The 16,933-nt window shown below is 37.2% G+C and overlaps 1 protein-coding gene across 3 annotated transcripts in view; it reads left to right on the forward strand.

Annotated features, from left to right (window-relative positions):
* The window catches only part of Rsph4a (Radial spoke head protein 4a), a 241,698-nt gene that overhangs the window by 100,175 nt on the left and 124,590 nt on the right, over window positions 1–16,933 (forward strand). For 2 of the 3 annotated variants that reach the window (XM_090399837.1, XM_090399835.1), the window contains exon 7: window positions 5,427–5,524. The exons of the other annotated variant lie outside the window; for it this stretch is intronic. In XM_090399837.1, coding sequence (XP_090255963.1) covers window positions 5,427–5,524 — 98 coding nt within the window. The remainder of the gene's footprint in view (window positions 1–5,426; window positions 5,525–16,933) is intronic. 3 annotated transcript variants of the gene reach the window in all.

Below are 16,933 nucleotides of genomic sequence, written 5' to 3' on the forward strand. Positions count from 1 at the left end.
GATCAAGTGGCACAGCAACACCGACTGCTGTGTGCAGACTTTAAAATAAGATCTAAGATAAGAACCTCTGGAAGCCATGGGATGAAGACAATTAAGTGGTTTCGCTTAAAAGAAGAGAGTGTGAGGAATCGTTTTAGTGAGAGGGTGTTAGAGAGGATTTCGGATGGACTGGAAAGTGTACAAGATTGGTGGAAACACAATTCAAAAGTAATCCTGAGCTGTGCAATCAAGGTGCTTGGTGAGACATCTGGTAAGATTAGAGAGCAGAAGGAGAGTTAGTGGTGGAATAATAATGTACAAGTAGCAGTGACAGCTAAGAGGAAGGCAAAGCAGAAGTGGGATGAGTCAAGAGTGGAAGAGGACAGAGAGGTGTGCAGAGAGAGAAAGCAAGAAACCAAGAGAGTTGTGGCACAGGCGAAGGCCATGGCATATCAAGATCTGTATGATCAATTAGAAACAAAGGAAGGACAGAGAAAAATTTTACCAACTAGCAAAATGTAGAAATAAAGCAGCAAAGGACATCTTACATGTGAGGCAGATCAAAGATGCTGAAGGAAGAGTATTATGGAGGGATGTGGACATAAGAAACAGATGGAGAATATACTTTGAGGTACTTTTGAATGAGGGAAAATGCAAGGACTCACAGAGAAGATGGGCAGCCTTCTGAGGGGATGGTGCAGAACATCAGTAGAGTGGAAGTGACGGAGGCCGTGAAGAGGATGAGGAATGAAAAATTGGTGGGCCCCGACAGGATTCCAGTGGAGGCATGGAAGGCACTGGGGGAAGAGGGAATTGACCTGCTGTGGGACCTGTTCATGAAAGTTTGCCAACAGTAAAATATACCCGAGGAATGGAGAGAGAGTACTTTTGTCCCCATCTACAAGGGTAAAGAGGATGCACAAGACTAAAAATTAGAGGAATAAAGTTGATGTCCCACACAATGAAAATCCTAGAAAGGGTTCTTGAAGATTGAGGAAGGAGGTGGAGATTGCAAAGGAACAATTTGGCTTCATGCCTGGTAGATCAACAACAGATGCTATCTTTGGGTTACAGCAGATGATGGAAAAGTTTCGAGAGAAACAACTGGAGCTACAACTGGCATTTATTGATCTGGAGAAAGCATACGATAGAGTGCCAAGGCAAGAAGTCTGGAGGTGTCTGAGGGAGAAGAAGATTCTGGAGAAATATGTCAGGTTGGTGCAGGAGATGTACCGAAATGTGAAGACAAGTGTTTGGACCTGTCTAGGACAGACAGAAAGTTTTCAAGTAACAGTTGGCTTGCATCAAGGGTCAGCATTAAGTCTGTTTCTGTTTAATATTGTGATGGAGGTGGTGACGGAGGAGGTGAGAGAAGATGCGTGACGATGCCCCTTGGACAATGTTGTATGCAGATGATATCTTGCTGTGTGCAGATTCAAGAGAAGAAGCGGGAACTAAACTGGAAAGATGGAGAAAAGTACTGAAAGAGAGAGAGGTATGAGACCGAGCAGAAGTAAGACAGAGTATATGTGTTCCACAGTGGGTAGCCGCCAGGAGACAGATCTGGAACTGGAAGGAAATGTCATCAGGAAGGTGAGGGACTTTAGATACTTAGGTTCAACAGTGGAAGAAGATGGAGGAGCTGAGAAGGAAGTGAGATTCAGGATACAAGCGGGTTGGAGAAACTGGAGGGAGATGGCTGGAGTGTTATGCGATAAGAGGGTGCCGATCAATCTGAAAGGCAAAATCTATAGGACAGTAGTGAGGCCAGCTATGACGTATGCCATAGAAACTGTGGCCCTGAGGAAAAATAACATCAGCAGGATGGAAGTAGCAGAGATGAGAATGCTTAGGTGGATGTGCAGTGTGACCAGAAAGGATTGTCTGAGAAATGACTATGTGAGGGGGAGCAGTGAAAGTTATGAACTTAGGATCAAAGATACAGGAGGCAAGGTTGAGATGGTTTGGTCATGTGATGAGGAGGAGGATGAATATGTGGGAAGAAGGGTCATGCAGATGTATGTGCAAGGAAGGAGGAAGTGTGGGTGGCCAAAGAAGAGATGGAGGGAGCTGGTAGAAGAGGACTTGAGGATGAAGAACTTGGATGTGGTGACAGCCCAAGACAGGAGGATGTGGAGGAGACTCATCATCAACAGTGACCCCACTTAAGTGTGAGAAGCTGCAGAAGAAGAAGGTCATGATTAGCTTGATGGAGTAGTACTTAATAAAATACCTATAAAAAAAGACAATGCAGTAAGGAACCATCTGTGAGAAAGCAAATTGGAGAGAGAGAGAGAGAGATTGAGAGAGAGGAATCATCTGTTAAGTGGATTGCCCTCTTCTGTATACAATTGAACATTCTTGGAGGCTTTACAGTATGCCACCCTCAAATGTAAGAACAGTATTCTATGGTTGGACAGATTTGGGGTTTATGCAGATGAGAAAGTGGTGTTTTAAATGAAAATAATATTATGTTTTTTTTTTGAGGCTTAGGAAGCTATGGATGCAGTGCGTTTGTGCAAGATTGGCTACATTATGAAAGTCAACTCAAGGGAAGAAAGCAGGTTTTGAGTGGATATCAGAATATCCACTGAATAAAGGAGAGTGAAGTAGGATTCTTTCTTCCAAGAAATAAGGCGCTATTTTGTTTTGACAGCATTGAAATTCATTAAGGTGGTGATTATAGAAAATCATGAACGTGAATCACTTGAACAGTGTAAGGTTTTGTGAATGAAGAAGAAGAAAGAAATGCATCAGCAAAACTAAAATGAATTTGAGGTTAGTGAGAGAAGTTCGTTGAAGTACAAGAAGAATTGTGTAGGTGAAAGCACAGATCCCTGGGATACCCCAGTATTGATAGAGAAATCTGATGAGAGGAAACCATTCATCATGATATACAGTTATGACCAGAGAGGAAACTAGCTAGATTGCTTGTTACAAGGGCAGGAGGGAGACCATAAGATAGCAGCTTGATTAGAAGACCCCAGTGTTAGACTCACTCGAATGCCTTGAAATATCAAGAGCAACTGCATTAGTTTCTCCAGACATCTCCATGGCTTGTGTCTGAAGGCGAGTAAGGTTGGTTACAATATCTTCTGTGGAATGAGAGTGACAGAATCAATATTGGTGATCACTAATTAATTTGTGTTTCTCTGGGTAATCTGAAAGCAGTTGGCTGTTAATGACCTTCATTACTTTTGAGAAGATTAAGGTGAAGTAATTGAATTATAGTTTAATGGCTGACTGTTGTCTTCCTTTTCAGAGAAAGGCTCTTGCTTCTGTGCTGTTGGATAAGTCAGACAACCAGATAAGTATGACAAGAACTATCATATCTGTGGTCTCCAGTCTTTGATCAAATGATTTATTTACCAACTAGTTAGAACACTGTCTTGTATAGGCAATTCAGGATGAGATTTAATTTTGGAGCACAAGTTTTTAGCATAGCTGGAGGGATACCATCCAGATCAGAAGATTTATTAGCATCATTATCAGTTTCCTGATATGCACTTTCAAGAGGCATACATAAAAAGCATACATACCAATAAAGACACTAAAAATAAACTCCCAAAAACATCAGGTAAATGGGCACACCTATATAAATCAAGATCACCCCTTGAAGAAGAAGTAGAGGACTTTGTATACCTTGGATCACACATCTCAGATTCCTTAACAGACAAGAAAACAGAAAGCACTGCAGTTCTACAGCAGTCTTAATAAAGTATAGAAGTCGAGCCTCATCTCAAAGGAGATGAAGATTCGTCTTTACAAGTGCACCAGCCAGTATATCTTTCTGTATGGCTCCCAGATCTGGAACATCTCAACAAAAGCAGCAACCAATATTATAAAGAGCTTTGGAACTACTTGTCTAAGAAATATCCTGGATTACTCCTGGCAAGACCACATTCCCACTCTACTATATTAGATGAAACCCAGCAAAATCCTCTAGTCAGCACTGTTCAAAGAAACCAAATAAAATGGCTCGGCAACCAACTCAAGACTTCCACCCTCTGTACCCTTTGATGCTCTGGTCCTCTATGCCCCCTACAGATGGAAAAAGAAAAAGAAGCAGATGCCAAACTCCGTATTGGAATTACATCAGCAATATTTTCCCCGTTTCCCCCCAACTCTCTGCATCAGAAATTCGTCAATTAGCATATGACAAAGAAGCCTGGTTTTCCTTCACGTCATAACAACCTCCAAGTTTTATCTTAGTGTACACAGACTACTTATTTGTTTTGATTGGTTTCCCTATTTATAATTGTAAAATTATAAATAAATGATGATGACCATTAAAGGCATACATACCAAAAATCTTGTGATTCTGTGTAAAATAATGGCTAGAAAAATTTTATGCAATTGTGATGACAAATTGATTAGCCTATAGGTATTAATATCATCTCTGCTGCCTTTTTTTTATAGCAAAAGATAATTGATTTTTGCCATTAATGCGAATGTTTTTCTGTAGTTAAAATATCATTGAACATATCAAGTATGACTATATGAAAATGTGAACCTTCTGATTTTATGATATCATAATCATTGTCAAATTCTTGATATGTTCCCTCAAGGCGTGTACAGGATACTGTGATAGTACAACATGAAGTTTACATTATTACTAAATTCATATTGATAGTTTTTCTCCAAATTTGCCTCTTTTTTTGTCAGGACTTCAATATTGTGAGATCTTATGTTTCAGTCTTCTAAGGCATTTCTAACTACATCAATCCAAAGGCAAATTGTGCTGCATTTTTTTTAGTTTGGATACAATAGTCCTTCAGTGGTGTTGTTGAAATTTTTTGTTGTTTATATTGTGTTTTGCTACTTGTTTGTTGTACTACTTCAGCTTCTAAAGATGGCATCCATAAAGAAACGTACATCTGCACAGGAGGCTTCTGGCTTTGCCGTGGATTTCATTGTGAAAACTGCTATATGTATGCACTGAAAAATGTGAAAGATCTGTGGACTGTTTTGGGTAAACAAGAAGAAGGAAAGTGTTAACAATGAAAACTGCTATTTTATTTGCTACATATGGTAGCTGATCAGAAATCTCATGACTTTTTTTAGTCAGATTTACATGTAAGCTACATAAGATATAGCTTAGTTTCACAGTATGAGGAGCTTTTGAATAAATTAATAAATAAATAGTAATGATTGAGCTTTATTATTTTTTGATATATATGGACTTTTTAGCTGGACAGTAGCCTAAGCTGGTCTTAATCTAAGTTGGTTTCACATATTATAAATAAATACATGAGCTATAAGATTTGAGTAATTTGTAATTTTGTTTTCAGAATTATCCATTGTATGTTGATCACTTGGCTTTTGTGTTCTAAAGTTGTTATAGGATAATCTTCTTAAAATTTTTCCTTCTTTCTTTAGTATATTGCACACAAAAATATATGATCAGATTTTATATTTCATTAAAAATAGTATAATTAACTTTTTAGCTGGTCAACCTTGGTATCGCCTTCCTGATGTTACTCCTGAACATATCGTTGGTGCAAGAATGATTCAAAATTTTTTTACAGGAAATCTGAAGGAACCGGTAAGAAGATAAATTTGAGAACGTATTATTATTATTATTATTATTCGTGACACCTCCAAGGAGTCCAAAGACTCATCGCGGGAGGATACACACTAACAACTGTCTCCACCACTATACCGAACCTCTACTACCAATCAACGTCATCTACCGCCCACCACCACCACAACTAGTATCTTTTGTGTCTGTAAATTGCGTGTGTTCTGAAGGGCCGATTTGTCTGTATGCGGGATGAAAAACCCGAGTTTCCAGGAGAAAAAACCCTGCTACATCCATATGAGATCGGTTAACACACCTTCGATTGAAAAAGTCCACATAAAGATTTATGATAGTTAACAGAGGAATAGAAAAATAGAATTTATTAAAACTTCAGTATATTTTGTCCAATGTTACAGAGAGCCTGTGTAGCTCAGTGTAAGTGGAGGAACTTTTTCTAACCCCTCTTTTCAACTGGTTCCAGAGTTAGTAAACTAAATAAAGTATCCTGTAAACTCAAGAAAATTGACTGTAGAACCTACACTATTTCAGACATTAAAAAAAAATATTGTGTTAGAGACCACGAAATAGCAGCATTAGTTTAGCCATCTCTTCACTGTGGGTTGCTTAAATTAGTGATAGCCTTGGTCCAGCTATCTCTGATTGACTACCAGTAGAGATTGTTGAACTGCCCACTCAGTTTCCAAAAGTTAGTTAGAGCTAAAACGACCTTACCTACTCCCTATAAGGGAATAAAAAACATTCTATTTTTTTTTTTAGGTTTTTTTTTTTTTTTTTTGAGGATGTTACAACATGCCATTGTCAGAAATAGAAAGAGAAGAAAAGATTTTTTAATTACATACAAAACACGAAACTCAAGTTATGAGTAACAATACATGTACTTAATAGCTCGTATCTCAGTCACAGCTGAGTAACAAGGAGAAGGAATTATTAGAGTTCAAAGGAACAACATGGATAGCACCTGTAATTCAAAATTAAATAACATATTCAGTATCACAGTTGACCCTTGAACAATGCAGGGGTTAGGGGCACCGACTTCCTGCATTGTTCAAAAATCCGAGTATAACTTTTGACTCCCCAAAAACTTAACTACTAGTTGACTGAAAGCCTTACTGATACCATAAACAGTCAATTAACACATCTTTTGTATGGTATGTATGTATTATATACTATATTCTTACAATAAAGGAAGCTAGAGAAAAGAAAATGTCATTAAAGAAAATCATAAGGAAGTGAAAAGACATTTACTGTACTGTACTGTATTTATCGATACTGTAAGTTTACGTTGTCTGTTCACAAGATGAATCTTATGTCTATCAGTACCTACATTAATATTGTCTGTGCAGAATTGTGAATGATTGGAATGCCTTGCCTGAGAATGTGATGTCTGCAAAGAGTTTGAATGGGTTTAAAACACTGTATGATGAGCTGTGTGTGTGATAAAAGGACCTCCCAGATGAGTCTTTGACTCCTTGAGGTCTTGGGATGGTAATAATAATGATACAAAACACTGTAGATGTTATATGTATTTCTAACACTAGACATCAAAAATGAAAAGATACTGCGAAAAAGAAATTCATATATATCTATAGGCGTAACGATTCATGCATTGATAATGAAGAAGCAGCAGTAATACGATTGCTTTATGGTAGCCTAGTGCAATCGATACGGTTGCTTCATGGTAGCCTAGCCTAGCCTATATGCTAATGAATGAATGAATCGTTATAAAATTTTTATATCATGCTAATTCATTAATTTAACTAATTAATTAATAATAACAGTTAATTTTATGCAGTGATGATTTAATACTGCTTCTTTATGTTTGTTTACATTTCTCTCGACTGAGAATGGCACCATGTACGGTCTGTAAGTGTTTGTGTACATTAGTTTTGATAAATCTTAACTTTTTATAATAGATTTGTGTGTACTTCATGATAGTAAATGATAAAATAGACTAGTGTCTATATATATTTTATGCATTCATGACATACATAACTTTTTCTTAATTTTTTTGATATTTCTAGGCTATCCGGTTCGTCTGCAAGGTTTTTTAAATTGTCACAAAACTCTAAAAATTTTTCCAATATATTTATTGAAAAAACTCTGGGATCCACATTTCAAATCTGTGTTGCTCAAGGATCAACTGCACAATAAACAAATAAATCCTCCTCCTTACAGTTATCCAATAGGCCACCGTATCCTCAAGGGTAAGGTGGTTAGCCCTATGCTTCCCAGTGTGTTCTCTGTCTGTAGATGCAGATGTTCATGGGGCTGTTTTACCTGTTCTAGGGGAGGGGGGGTAGACAAACAACCCGAGTTTCCAGGTGAAAAAAAACCCACCTCTGTATGAGACTGGCTAACTCACCTTTAGTCGAAAGAGACCAGATAAAGTAAATAATAAATTTAGTTTAATCCTTTATCCAAGTGTGAGCAAACAAAGTTTGCACCTGAAAATATCTTCAGGACTGTGGTAAGGTAGTACAACACCAGGCAACTCATAGCAAAGGTGGCCAAGCTACCATCACTCCTATCTCAGTATCTCCCATAATGCAAAACACATCTCCTTGCAGATATGTATGTTATGCATTAAGGGAAGGGCCACTACCCATAACGGTTCCGACCTTTATTGAGGTCTCGTCAGTGGGAGCCAGGCCCTGAAGTGGAGATACCAGGCAGAAGCAATAGTTGTGTCGGAAAAAGTGCTGATTCACTTTTGATGAGTCATTTTTTTTCCGGCCCAACATAAGGTAACCTCAGAAGAGATCGATAAGGACATACTTATGCCTCCAGGTGGAAAATGTGCTTATTTATAACCTAGAATATGTATATATTCAGTTTGTAAATATTAAGTAATGTTAAAGAAGCCCATAAACTTGAACAGAGAGTGTTTGTGAACTAATTGAGATAGAAAATCATGTATAATTGCTAAAAAGATGTGTATAAAGTGTTACAAGTGTTAGGTCATGTCAAAGACAGTTCGGAGCCGCGGCAACCAATCGGCTGCCGCCGTATGCATGACGACACCACCGAGTGAGGGCGCTGTTTTGTGGTATATAGGTTTCTGCGGGGATTTGAATCGCTCTCTTCTCTTTTTCGTCGGTTCCTGGTTTCCTGAGCGGAGTAGCTGTGAAAACTTGCCGCCATACGTAGCAAGAATTTTACCTTGCTATACGTGCCACGTGGATCAAAGTTGCAGCTATAATGCAACCAGAATTCTAAAAGAAAAGGGCCGCTGGTGAATTAATGCCAGTGTACAAGTCAGTGAAAGAGTGCTCCTTTTCGAGTGGGATAAAGGAATAGCGAAGACGCCATTAAAAGAAAACATGGTGAGGAGATCCGAGAATCTAGATAAGAAGGTCCTAAATCTACCAGATAAAGCAAGAACGGTAAGCTGAAACTTTTTTGTATTAAGTTAGAGTAACCAGAGAGGAAAGAGAAACTGAACGTTGAGAAAGCAGCCAATTTCCGTGTTGTGTCTAAAGAACTGTCTGCATTTGGACATTTTGTCTACACCTAAGGAATAAGAGACATCTTAGGCTTGAGCTGAGTAGGAAACCGAGGCTTCGGACTGTTTGTGTCGAGAGAAGGCAATTAATGTCATTATGTTAAAATTTAATTTGAATGCTGGCTAAAATTCTGGGGGAGAGCAAGGTTTGAATGTAAGAAAGAATGTTACTTCATGAAATTTATGCCAGAATTGTAGAATAAGCCTGTATATATATGTCTTATATGTGTGATAGTAATGGGTAATTTAGCGTAAATTAACAGAGTCTGAGAATAGATATATATAGAAGTGTAAGATTTTGTCAGTATAAGAAATTATAGTACAGAACCCTTTTGGATGTATTAATTTAAGAAAAAGGAGGGAACTCAGACTCTTTTAGAATTGAAAGTTTTAACAAAAATGTATCTCTGTGTTTGTGTCAAAATAAATGTATTTCTTATGAGTTTGTCATGTTTCTGTGGATTGAATTACTGCTTGAATATTCACGAACCGTGCATTAGAGGGAAATCCATTAGTAATTAAGGAAACGGGACCACGACTGCAAACCTCTTGATCCCTGCACTCTTTTTTCATAATAATCTAAGATAATATATCAGAATTCAGTTGCCGGCTGGCACAGTCATAAAATAATATAAATTTGTCAGCAAACGAAATAACTGATAAGTACATAAAATAAGATAAAGGCTAATAGATAATATAAGGATAAATAACAAAAAACTAAAAAAAGCAGAAACAAAGATATAACACAATGGAGAGGTCATCTTTACCTATAGGAGTTGCCATAAGGTGTGCCACTTTATTATTAAAATTACTCTGGATTTATAGAAAGATGTTGGAAGTTTATTGACCTCTCCATTGCTTCTGCCTGGTATCTCCACTTCAGGGCCTGGCTCCCACTGACAAGACCTCAATAAAGGTCAAAACTGGTATGGGTAGTGGCCCTTCCCTTAATGCATAACATTATACATATCTGCAAGGAGATGTGTTTTGCATTATGGGAGATACTGAAATAGGAGTGATGGTAGCTTGGCCACCTTTGCTACGAGTTGCCTAGTGTTGTACCACCTTACCCCAGTCCTGAAGATATTTTCAGGCGCAAACTTTGTTTGCTCACACTTGGATAAAGGATTAAACTAAATTTATTATAGTCTAACCAAGTGCAAAATAAGCTTCCAACATCTTTCTCTAAATCCAGAGTAATTTTAATAATAAGGTGGCACACCTTATGGCAACTCCTATAGGTAAAGATGACCTCTCCATTGCTTCTGCCTGATATCTCCACTTCAGGGCCTGGCTCCCACCGACGAGACCTCAATAAAGGTTGAAACTGTTTTGGGTAGTGGTCCTTCCCTTAATGCATAACATACATATCTGCAAGGAGATGTCTTTTGCATTATGGGAGATACTGAGATAGGAGTGATGGTAGCTTGGCCACCTTTGCTATGAGTTGCCTGGTGTTGTACTACCTTACCACAGTCCTGAAGATATTTTCAGGTGCAAACTTTGTTTGCTCACACTTGGATAAAGGATTAAAGTAAATTTATTATAGTCTAACCAAGTGCAAAATAAACTTCCAAGACCAGATGAAGGTTCCTCGTGTCTTGGACGGGAACAGAACCCAGATCTTTCCGACCAAAGGGCTTCGTCTATACTGACTGAGCTGGCAATAACTTAGAGACTGGCACACAACTAGAGTGGATAAGATTTGGACAATGCCTTAGAGTTTCAAGGAACAGACAATGAAATTTAAATCTGCCGGAAAGAGGAATCTTGGTTTGGTTCCAAAGTACTATATCTAGTGTCATGGCATGGTATGGCAAGCAAAGCTAGACTTCTCTGATTTTAAAAATTTACTGCAGTCCTGATGTTCATTGATTGTAATCTTAGCAGAATGGCAGTTTATCTAAAATAACAGTCATCAGGAAGAGGGCACTTGACAGATATCTCTTTCTCTGCTAGGTATGGTATCTATAGTAATCTGACATTGGTAGGTGGCAGAAAAGATGACAGCTTCCAAGCTAGTTTCATGATGTTATTTAAGACTTATGGAGATTCTTTTTACATCGTATTGTAATCGGGATGAAGGATGCTAAACTATTGATAATTTTCTGAATGATATTTTTATTATAACTATTAGTCACTAAAGTGATTTTAATTTCATTCAATTCTGCTAAATGAAGAGAATCAGAATATCAGATTGCATGAACTCTGTTTATGGGTTCTGATAATACCTGTTTTCTGTGATGGAAGATGGTGTGAAGATGGATGGATGTATCTGTCAGTAAGGGAAGGTTGTTCTGGGAAGTTATCACCATTAATTGCTCCTAATTACTTATTTACTATTGTTATTACATTTTTTGTAACTGAATGAATTACAAAAACTATTCATTTTGTTCTGAACTCTCTTTTAATTTAAAATGCTTGTTAATGTCTGTGCACTCATCATCCATTTTGATAGTGCATTTGGCTTGCCCACTACCCTCTGTCTAAAAAATTTACTCCTTGCTTCGAAACTTATATGGATAGCCTCCTGTTGTCTCAGGCATTCCTTTTAGAAAAAGATAAGGTTAAAGTTTAATGAATAAAATTATAGAAGCCAAGGATAAAGAAAGCAATATTATACAACGAATAGAGGGTTAAGATAGAGAAAACTAATAATATTTCAATGGCAGCACAGACAGTAAGATAGAATACCATGTAATATTACAAAGGCGCAGCATCGACAAGCTAAAATAAAAAAGAACCCCCCCCCCCCCCCGATATTACAATGGCGCAGCATCGACAGGATAAAATCCACAATAATTGAAATAAACAAGAGTGGATTTGGAACAGTTTTGCAAAAAGATCAGGCAACAAAAGTGAAATAAGAAAGAGTATATATATTCTGTAAGAAATTTTTTTTAATCATGAATGTGAATAGCGTAAATTCGAGAACAAGTAGCAACACGATGGGTAATAGAGAGTTTTTTAGCACAATTAATCCTCATCTCATCATTCCACAATTCTCTGGAGAGGACCATGATGTGTTGTCCTTCTTCCGGTTTGCTGAAGAATTAAGAAACATTGGCAATTGGTCGGACTTCCAACTTCTAATCATACTGCGGAATAAATTGGTTGGAAGGACCAAGAATTTTTTGTATTCCTCTCCTATATTGCGAGACACTTTGGAATACAATAAATTCAAGGATACCTGATATTCCAATTTTCCAAGGTTAGAAGTGTAGGTCCAAACCTCTGAAGATTACAGGAATGCATGACTGAATTTTATAGCAGATTGCTAACTTTAGTAAACAGCTTTAGCATATCAGATGATGACAGGAGCCATTTAGACTGGGCGATATTTCAACAATTTAGATTAGGGATAAGGGAAGAAAACAGGGAAACAGCGTTCAAAAAGAAAATTAATACATTAAATGAATGCTACCTAGCAGTGAAAGAAAAGGAAGAAAGACTAGGAGATTTTCGTCCCATGTCGGGCGCTCATCAAATTCACACCATTAATAAAGAATCCGAAATCAAGAAAAGAGGAAAAACGAGAAAAGAATCTAGAAAATTTAAAGGGGAAAACGAAAGAGCAACAAATAGAAAGAATGGAAAATAAAAATAGAGCAAGCGAGATTAACAAGGTGGAAAGGGATGGAGTGATCACCTCAAGTGGTACAGATTCTCTCACAAAGGAGGAGATACACTCTACGATCAAAATAGAGGTAGAAAGAGCATATCAACCCATGATGGATAAACTCGATTCTGTTTTAAAGCAGCTACAAGAAACCAGAGAAAAGCCATCCATAGAGACCTTGATTCATGAATGAGTAAGTAACGAAGGGAAAAGCAGAGGGGCAGATTTAGGAAAATAAGAGAATTTCAGAAACAACACACTAAGCTCATGACTGTCATTCAAGGAAGAATTAAGGGAATAGAGTGTGATGTTTTGTTAGATACTGGATCCCAAGTTTTGGTAATAACTGGATCACTATTCAAAAGATCAAGGTCCAGAGTATCTAACTGTGTCACAAAACTAAAGAGACCTGTTAAACTAAGTGGAATTGTAAATCCCACTATTTATGCTCCAAGAAAATTAAAGGTAAACATGTGGTTGCCTGGTTTCAATTTGAATGTCTTACCTGAGCTACTGATTCTCCCAGAGACCTCTCAACGTGGGGCTCGAATAATACTGGGAACCAACTTCTTAAAAAGTCATGGGTTCTCATGTAACTTCAGCACCCAGGAACTTTCTTTGATGGGAATAAAGCAGGCTAAAGGAGATGCTCGGATAATTTGAACTGACAGAGCTAGTAAGGACAGAAGGATGCACAACCACAAATACAGATGCAATGAACAAGCTGAGGTGAGCGAAATTGTATGTGGAAGGGAAGAAAATGATCCCTCAGTAATTAGAAACAGCCTACAAAAGATGACGTGGGGAAACCTTTTCACATATCAAGTGTGAAGGTGGCATTAAGCCAAGAGGAAGACGTAGAGCTTACAGAAAGTAAAGATAAAAGCACAATGGAAATAAACTTTATAGAGAAAGAGAAAGGGAGCAGCGACAGATGACCTATACGTCCAAATCACATGCAGTTACGTACCTTAACTAAACTGCAGAGAATTCAAAGGGTGAAAGGAAGTGATAGAAGTGAGAGCAATAATTTTGAAGGAAACAGAGAGAGAGAGAGAGCATGGTATAAAGTGAACAATAAATGCCCAAGGAGTAAGTTGAACACCAACGCTGACAAATGTAATTCCCAACATCTATGGCACCAGAAAGAGCTGACGCATTGGACTGAGTGTTTTCTTAACTCACAAAAGGCCAATAAAACTGAGTATTGTCCCCTCCAGAGAGAGAGAGAGAATAACACACAGCACACAGCTAATGTAAAGAAAAAATATTTTCATCCACATTCGTGTCTAAAAAACGTTTTCGTGAAGGGGTGGGCCTTTGTAAAATTCGATGCAGTATCATAATTTTTCCAAAGTATTATCGCACCGACTTTTACAGAAGTCACATCAAAAATTCACAAAAAAAAGTAAACTTGTAAATTTTATATGTATATAATACTAACAGCCCATATAAATCAGCCCAGAAAAATTAACATGATACTGTGTAAACAGAAGATATATGAATATGTAGTTCAAAGGAAAATGCCCTAGAAATCAGAAATATGTTAGAATTTATCTATGTAAGTAAATACCAAAACCCATCTATAGAGACCCAGAGGAATTAAACATGCTAGAATAAACAAATATCTTAAAATAGAAGTTCAAGGGCAATACTTTAGAATTCGGAAATGTATTTGATGTTATCACTTAGTATTGGGTGAAAAAGAAACCTATTGTAACCAAAGCAGTCCGATACCACCTTCAAGGTCAATATCAAACGAGGGCGATATACATCAGAAGCTGTTACGCTATGCTGTAAAAGGGATTAAACGTACACTTCAGGGAGATCTAGAAGTCAGAACTTTCTAGAAGGATAAGAGTTTGCACCTGAAAGGTACGGGGGTCTCAGACCTTAATTCAAAGTTTGCACGGGAATATCTGGGGTCTAAAACCTTCGCACAGGGTCCCGTGAGAAGCCAAATAAAAGGATCATAGAATCGACTATCGAGCATCAACTATGGAGCATCAGCAGAGTTGATGCCAGGAATAAAGGAGGGGGTCGATCCATGGACTACGTCAGATCCCAGATGAAGTCGTGGATGGTAACCGGAGGCGAAACCTTACAGAGTGAATAGCGGCCCAGGACCAGGATGACAGAGCCTTGACTGTCAGACCTTACATCCGAGTGCCTACAATGCCGGAAGATCGCGCTCCAGCCCCGCGAGAAATTCCAGAGGAGAACATGGTGTCCATGAAACGTATAAAGTGATAGATCAAGCCCTAGCGTAGAGGGGAATCCAGAATAAGTCTGTAAAGGAAATATGACTAAGTGCATTGTACCTATGGAGGAGTCATGTGAGTTGAATTTTGTTGCAAAACCTTTTTTTTATATATGATGTGAAGGACTGTTTAGAAAGACTGAATTCAAAGAACTGCTATATACATTAGATTGAATACTTGTTTGCATAGAGAGAATCTGTTTTAAAGTAATTGTAAGACATTAATGAAAATTTTAATTTACGTTGTGTTGTAAAGAAATGGTTCAGAAGAACTGACAGGATTATAGAATTAAGAAATATAATGTTATGAGAAGTAGTTTGCTTGAAGAATTTTATGTTTTTATGTGAAGGTTGGAATTGGAGATTATAATTAATCAAAGCATGGAAATTCCTAAACTGTAAATGGGCTGATAGTTAATAGTTATCTAATTTAATTGTTTAATAATTTACATCATTGGTATTTGTTGCATGCCTAAGAATTTGTCCTATGTGATATTTTTTTTGTGCTTAGCTTAGAGAGGAAAGGAAAGTAGCATCCTTTTAGTGCATACCTTGTATTACTGTTTTAGTATAAATAAACATGTTTGTTATATTTAAAAGGAGTGCCATCTGATCTTTTTTTTGCAACTGCACTGTTCTCAAAATAAATCGATCCTATGAGCGGGATAGATTGGAATTTGGTACGAATTTTGAGTTAAGAGTTAGCCATGACTGTATATAATTATAGAGGAGGAACTTTACTGGAAGTATAAATAATTTCTTATGCCATTTGGAGAACTTTAGTGGCACAGCTAGTAATAATTAAGTAAATTTCTAGAGATCATCGGCGTAGGGAAAGAATACTGAAAGTAGAGAAAGGAAAAATAAGATTAACCGAGTACATGAAAGGAAAAAGATAAGGTTAAAGTTTAACGAATAAAATTATAGAAGCCAAGGATAAAGAAAGCAATGTTATACAACGAATAGAGAGGTTAAGATAGAGAAAACTAATAATATTACAATGGCGGCACAGACAGTAAGATAGAATACCACGTAATATTACAAAGGCACAGCATCGACAAGCTAAAATAAAAATAATAATAGAGACCCCCCCCCCCCCCGATATTACAAGATGAGGCGAGATTGTATTATGCTAGTATTATGAGAAAGTGCAAGAGAATTAATAGTATCTGTGATCAGTGTGTTTAGCTTGTTTTATCACTGACAGGGTGCCAGAGGAGTGGAAAAGAAAGCAAGGTAGTTTTGTTACATAAAGAGTAACCTTAGACGGACTTAGAAAATCAATTATAGGCCAGTTTGAATAAGGTATTCAAAGACTTAGTGAAGGCCAGAATTTAAAATGGTTGGATAACAATATGATACTCTGTGGAAGGCAGCATGGATTTGGGAAAGGAAGTCTTGCCTTAGTAATTTACTCACTTTCTATAAGAAAGATAATTTATTCACTTTCTATAAGAAAGATATTTGATAATGATAAAGATAGTAATATTTGAGTTGGATAAAGGTAATGGAGACACTGTGATACTGTTGGACTTTACAAAGGGACATAGTGTGTTGGACTTAGTGAAGGCCAGAATTTAAAATGGTTGGATAACAATATTATTGTTATATTGTTGGATACTCTGTAGAAGGCAGCATGGATTTGGGAAAGGAAGTCTTGCCTTAGTAATTTACTCACTTTCTATAAGAAAGATATTTGATAATGATAAAGATAGTAATATTTGAGTTGGATAAAGGTAATGGAGACACTGTGATACTGTTGGACTTACAAAGGCATTTGATGGGATACTGCATGAAATATATTATATATACATATAGAAATGGCCACAACATAGTGTAGTGTTAGTAAAGAGCTCTAGAAAAGATAAGTACTATTTTGCTTAATAATTGGCGATATTGCTTGAATTTTAGTATACTATTGTTTATTTTTGATAATTTAGTGTGTCAGCATGATTTTTGGCCTTGGGAAATTCTTACTAACTTTATTAATCGAAATTTGGATTCTTGCCTTCTTTGAATGAAACACAATGG

This window comes from Typopeltis vanoorti, chromosome 11 (genome assembly GCF_054136105.1).
Source record: "Typopeltis vanoorti isolate ZY-2024b chromosome 11, IOZ_Tvanoo_1.0, whole genome shotgun sequence".
In the NCBI taxonomy this organism is placed as follows: domain Eukaryota; kingdom Metazoa; phylum Arthropoda; class Arachnida; order Uropygi; family Thelyphonidae; genus Typopeltis; species Typopeltis vanoorti.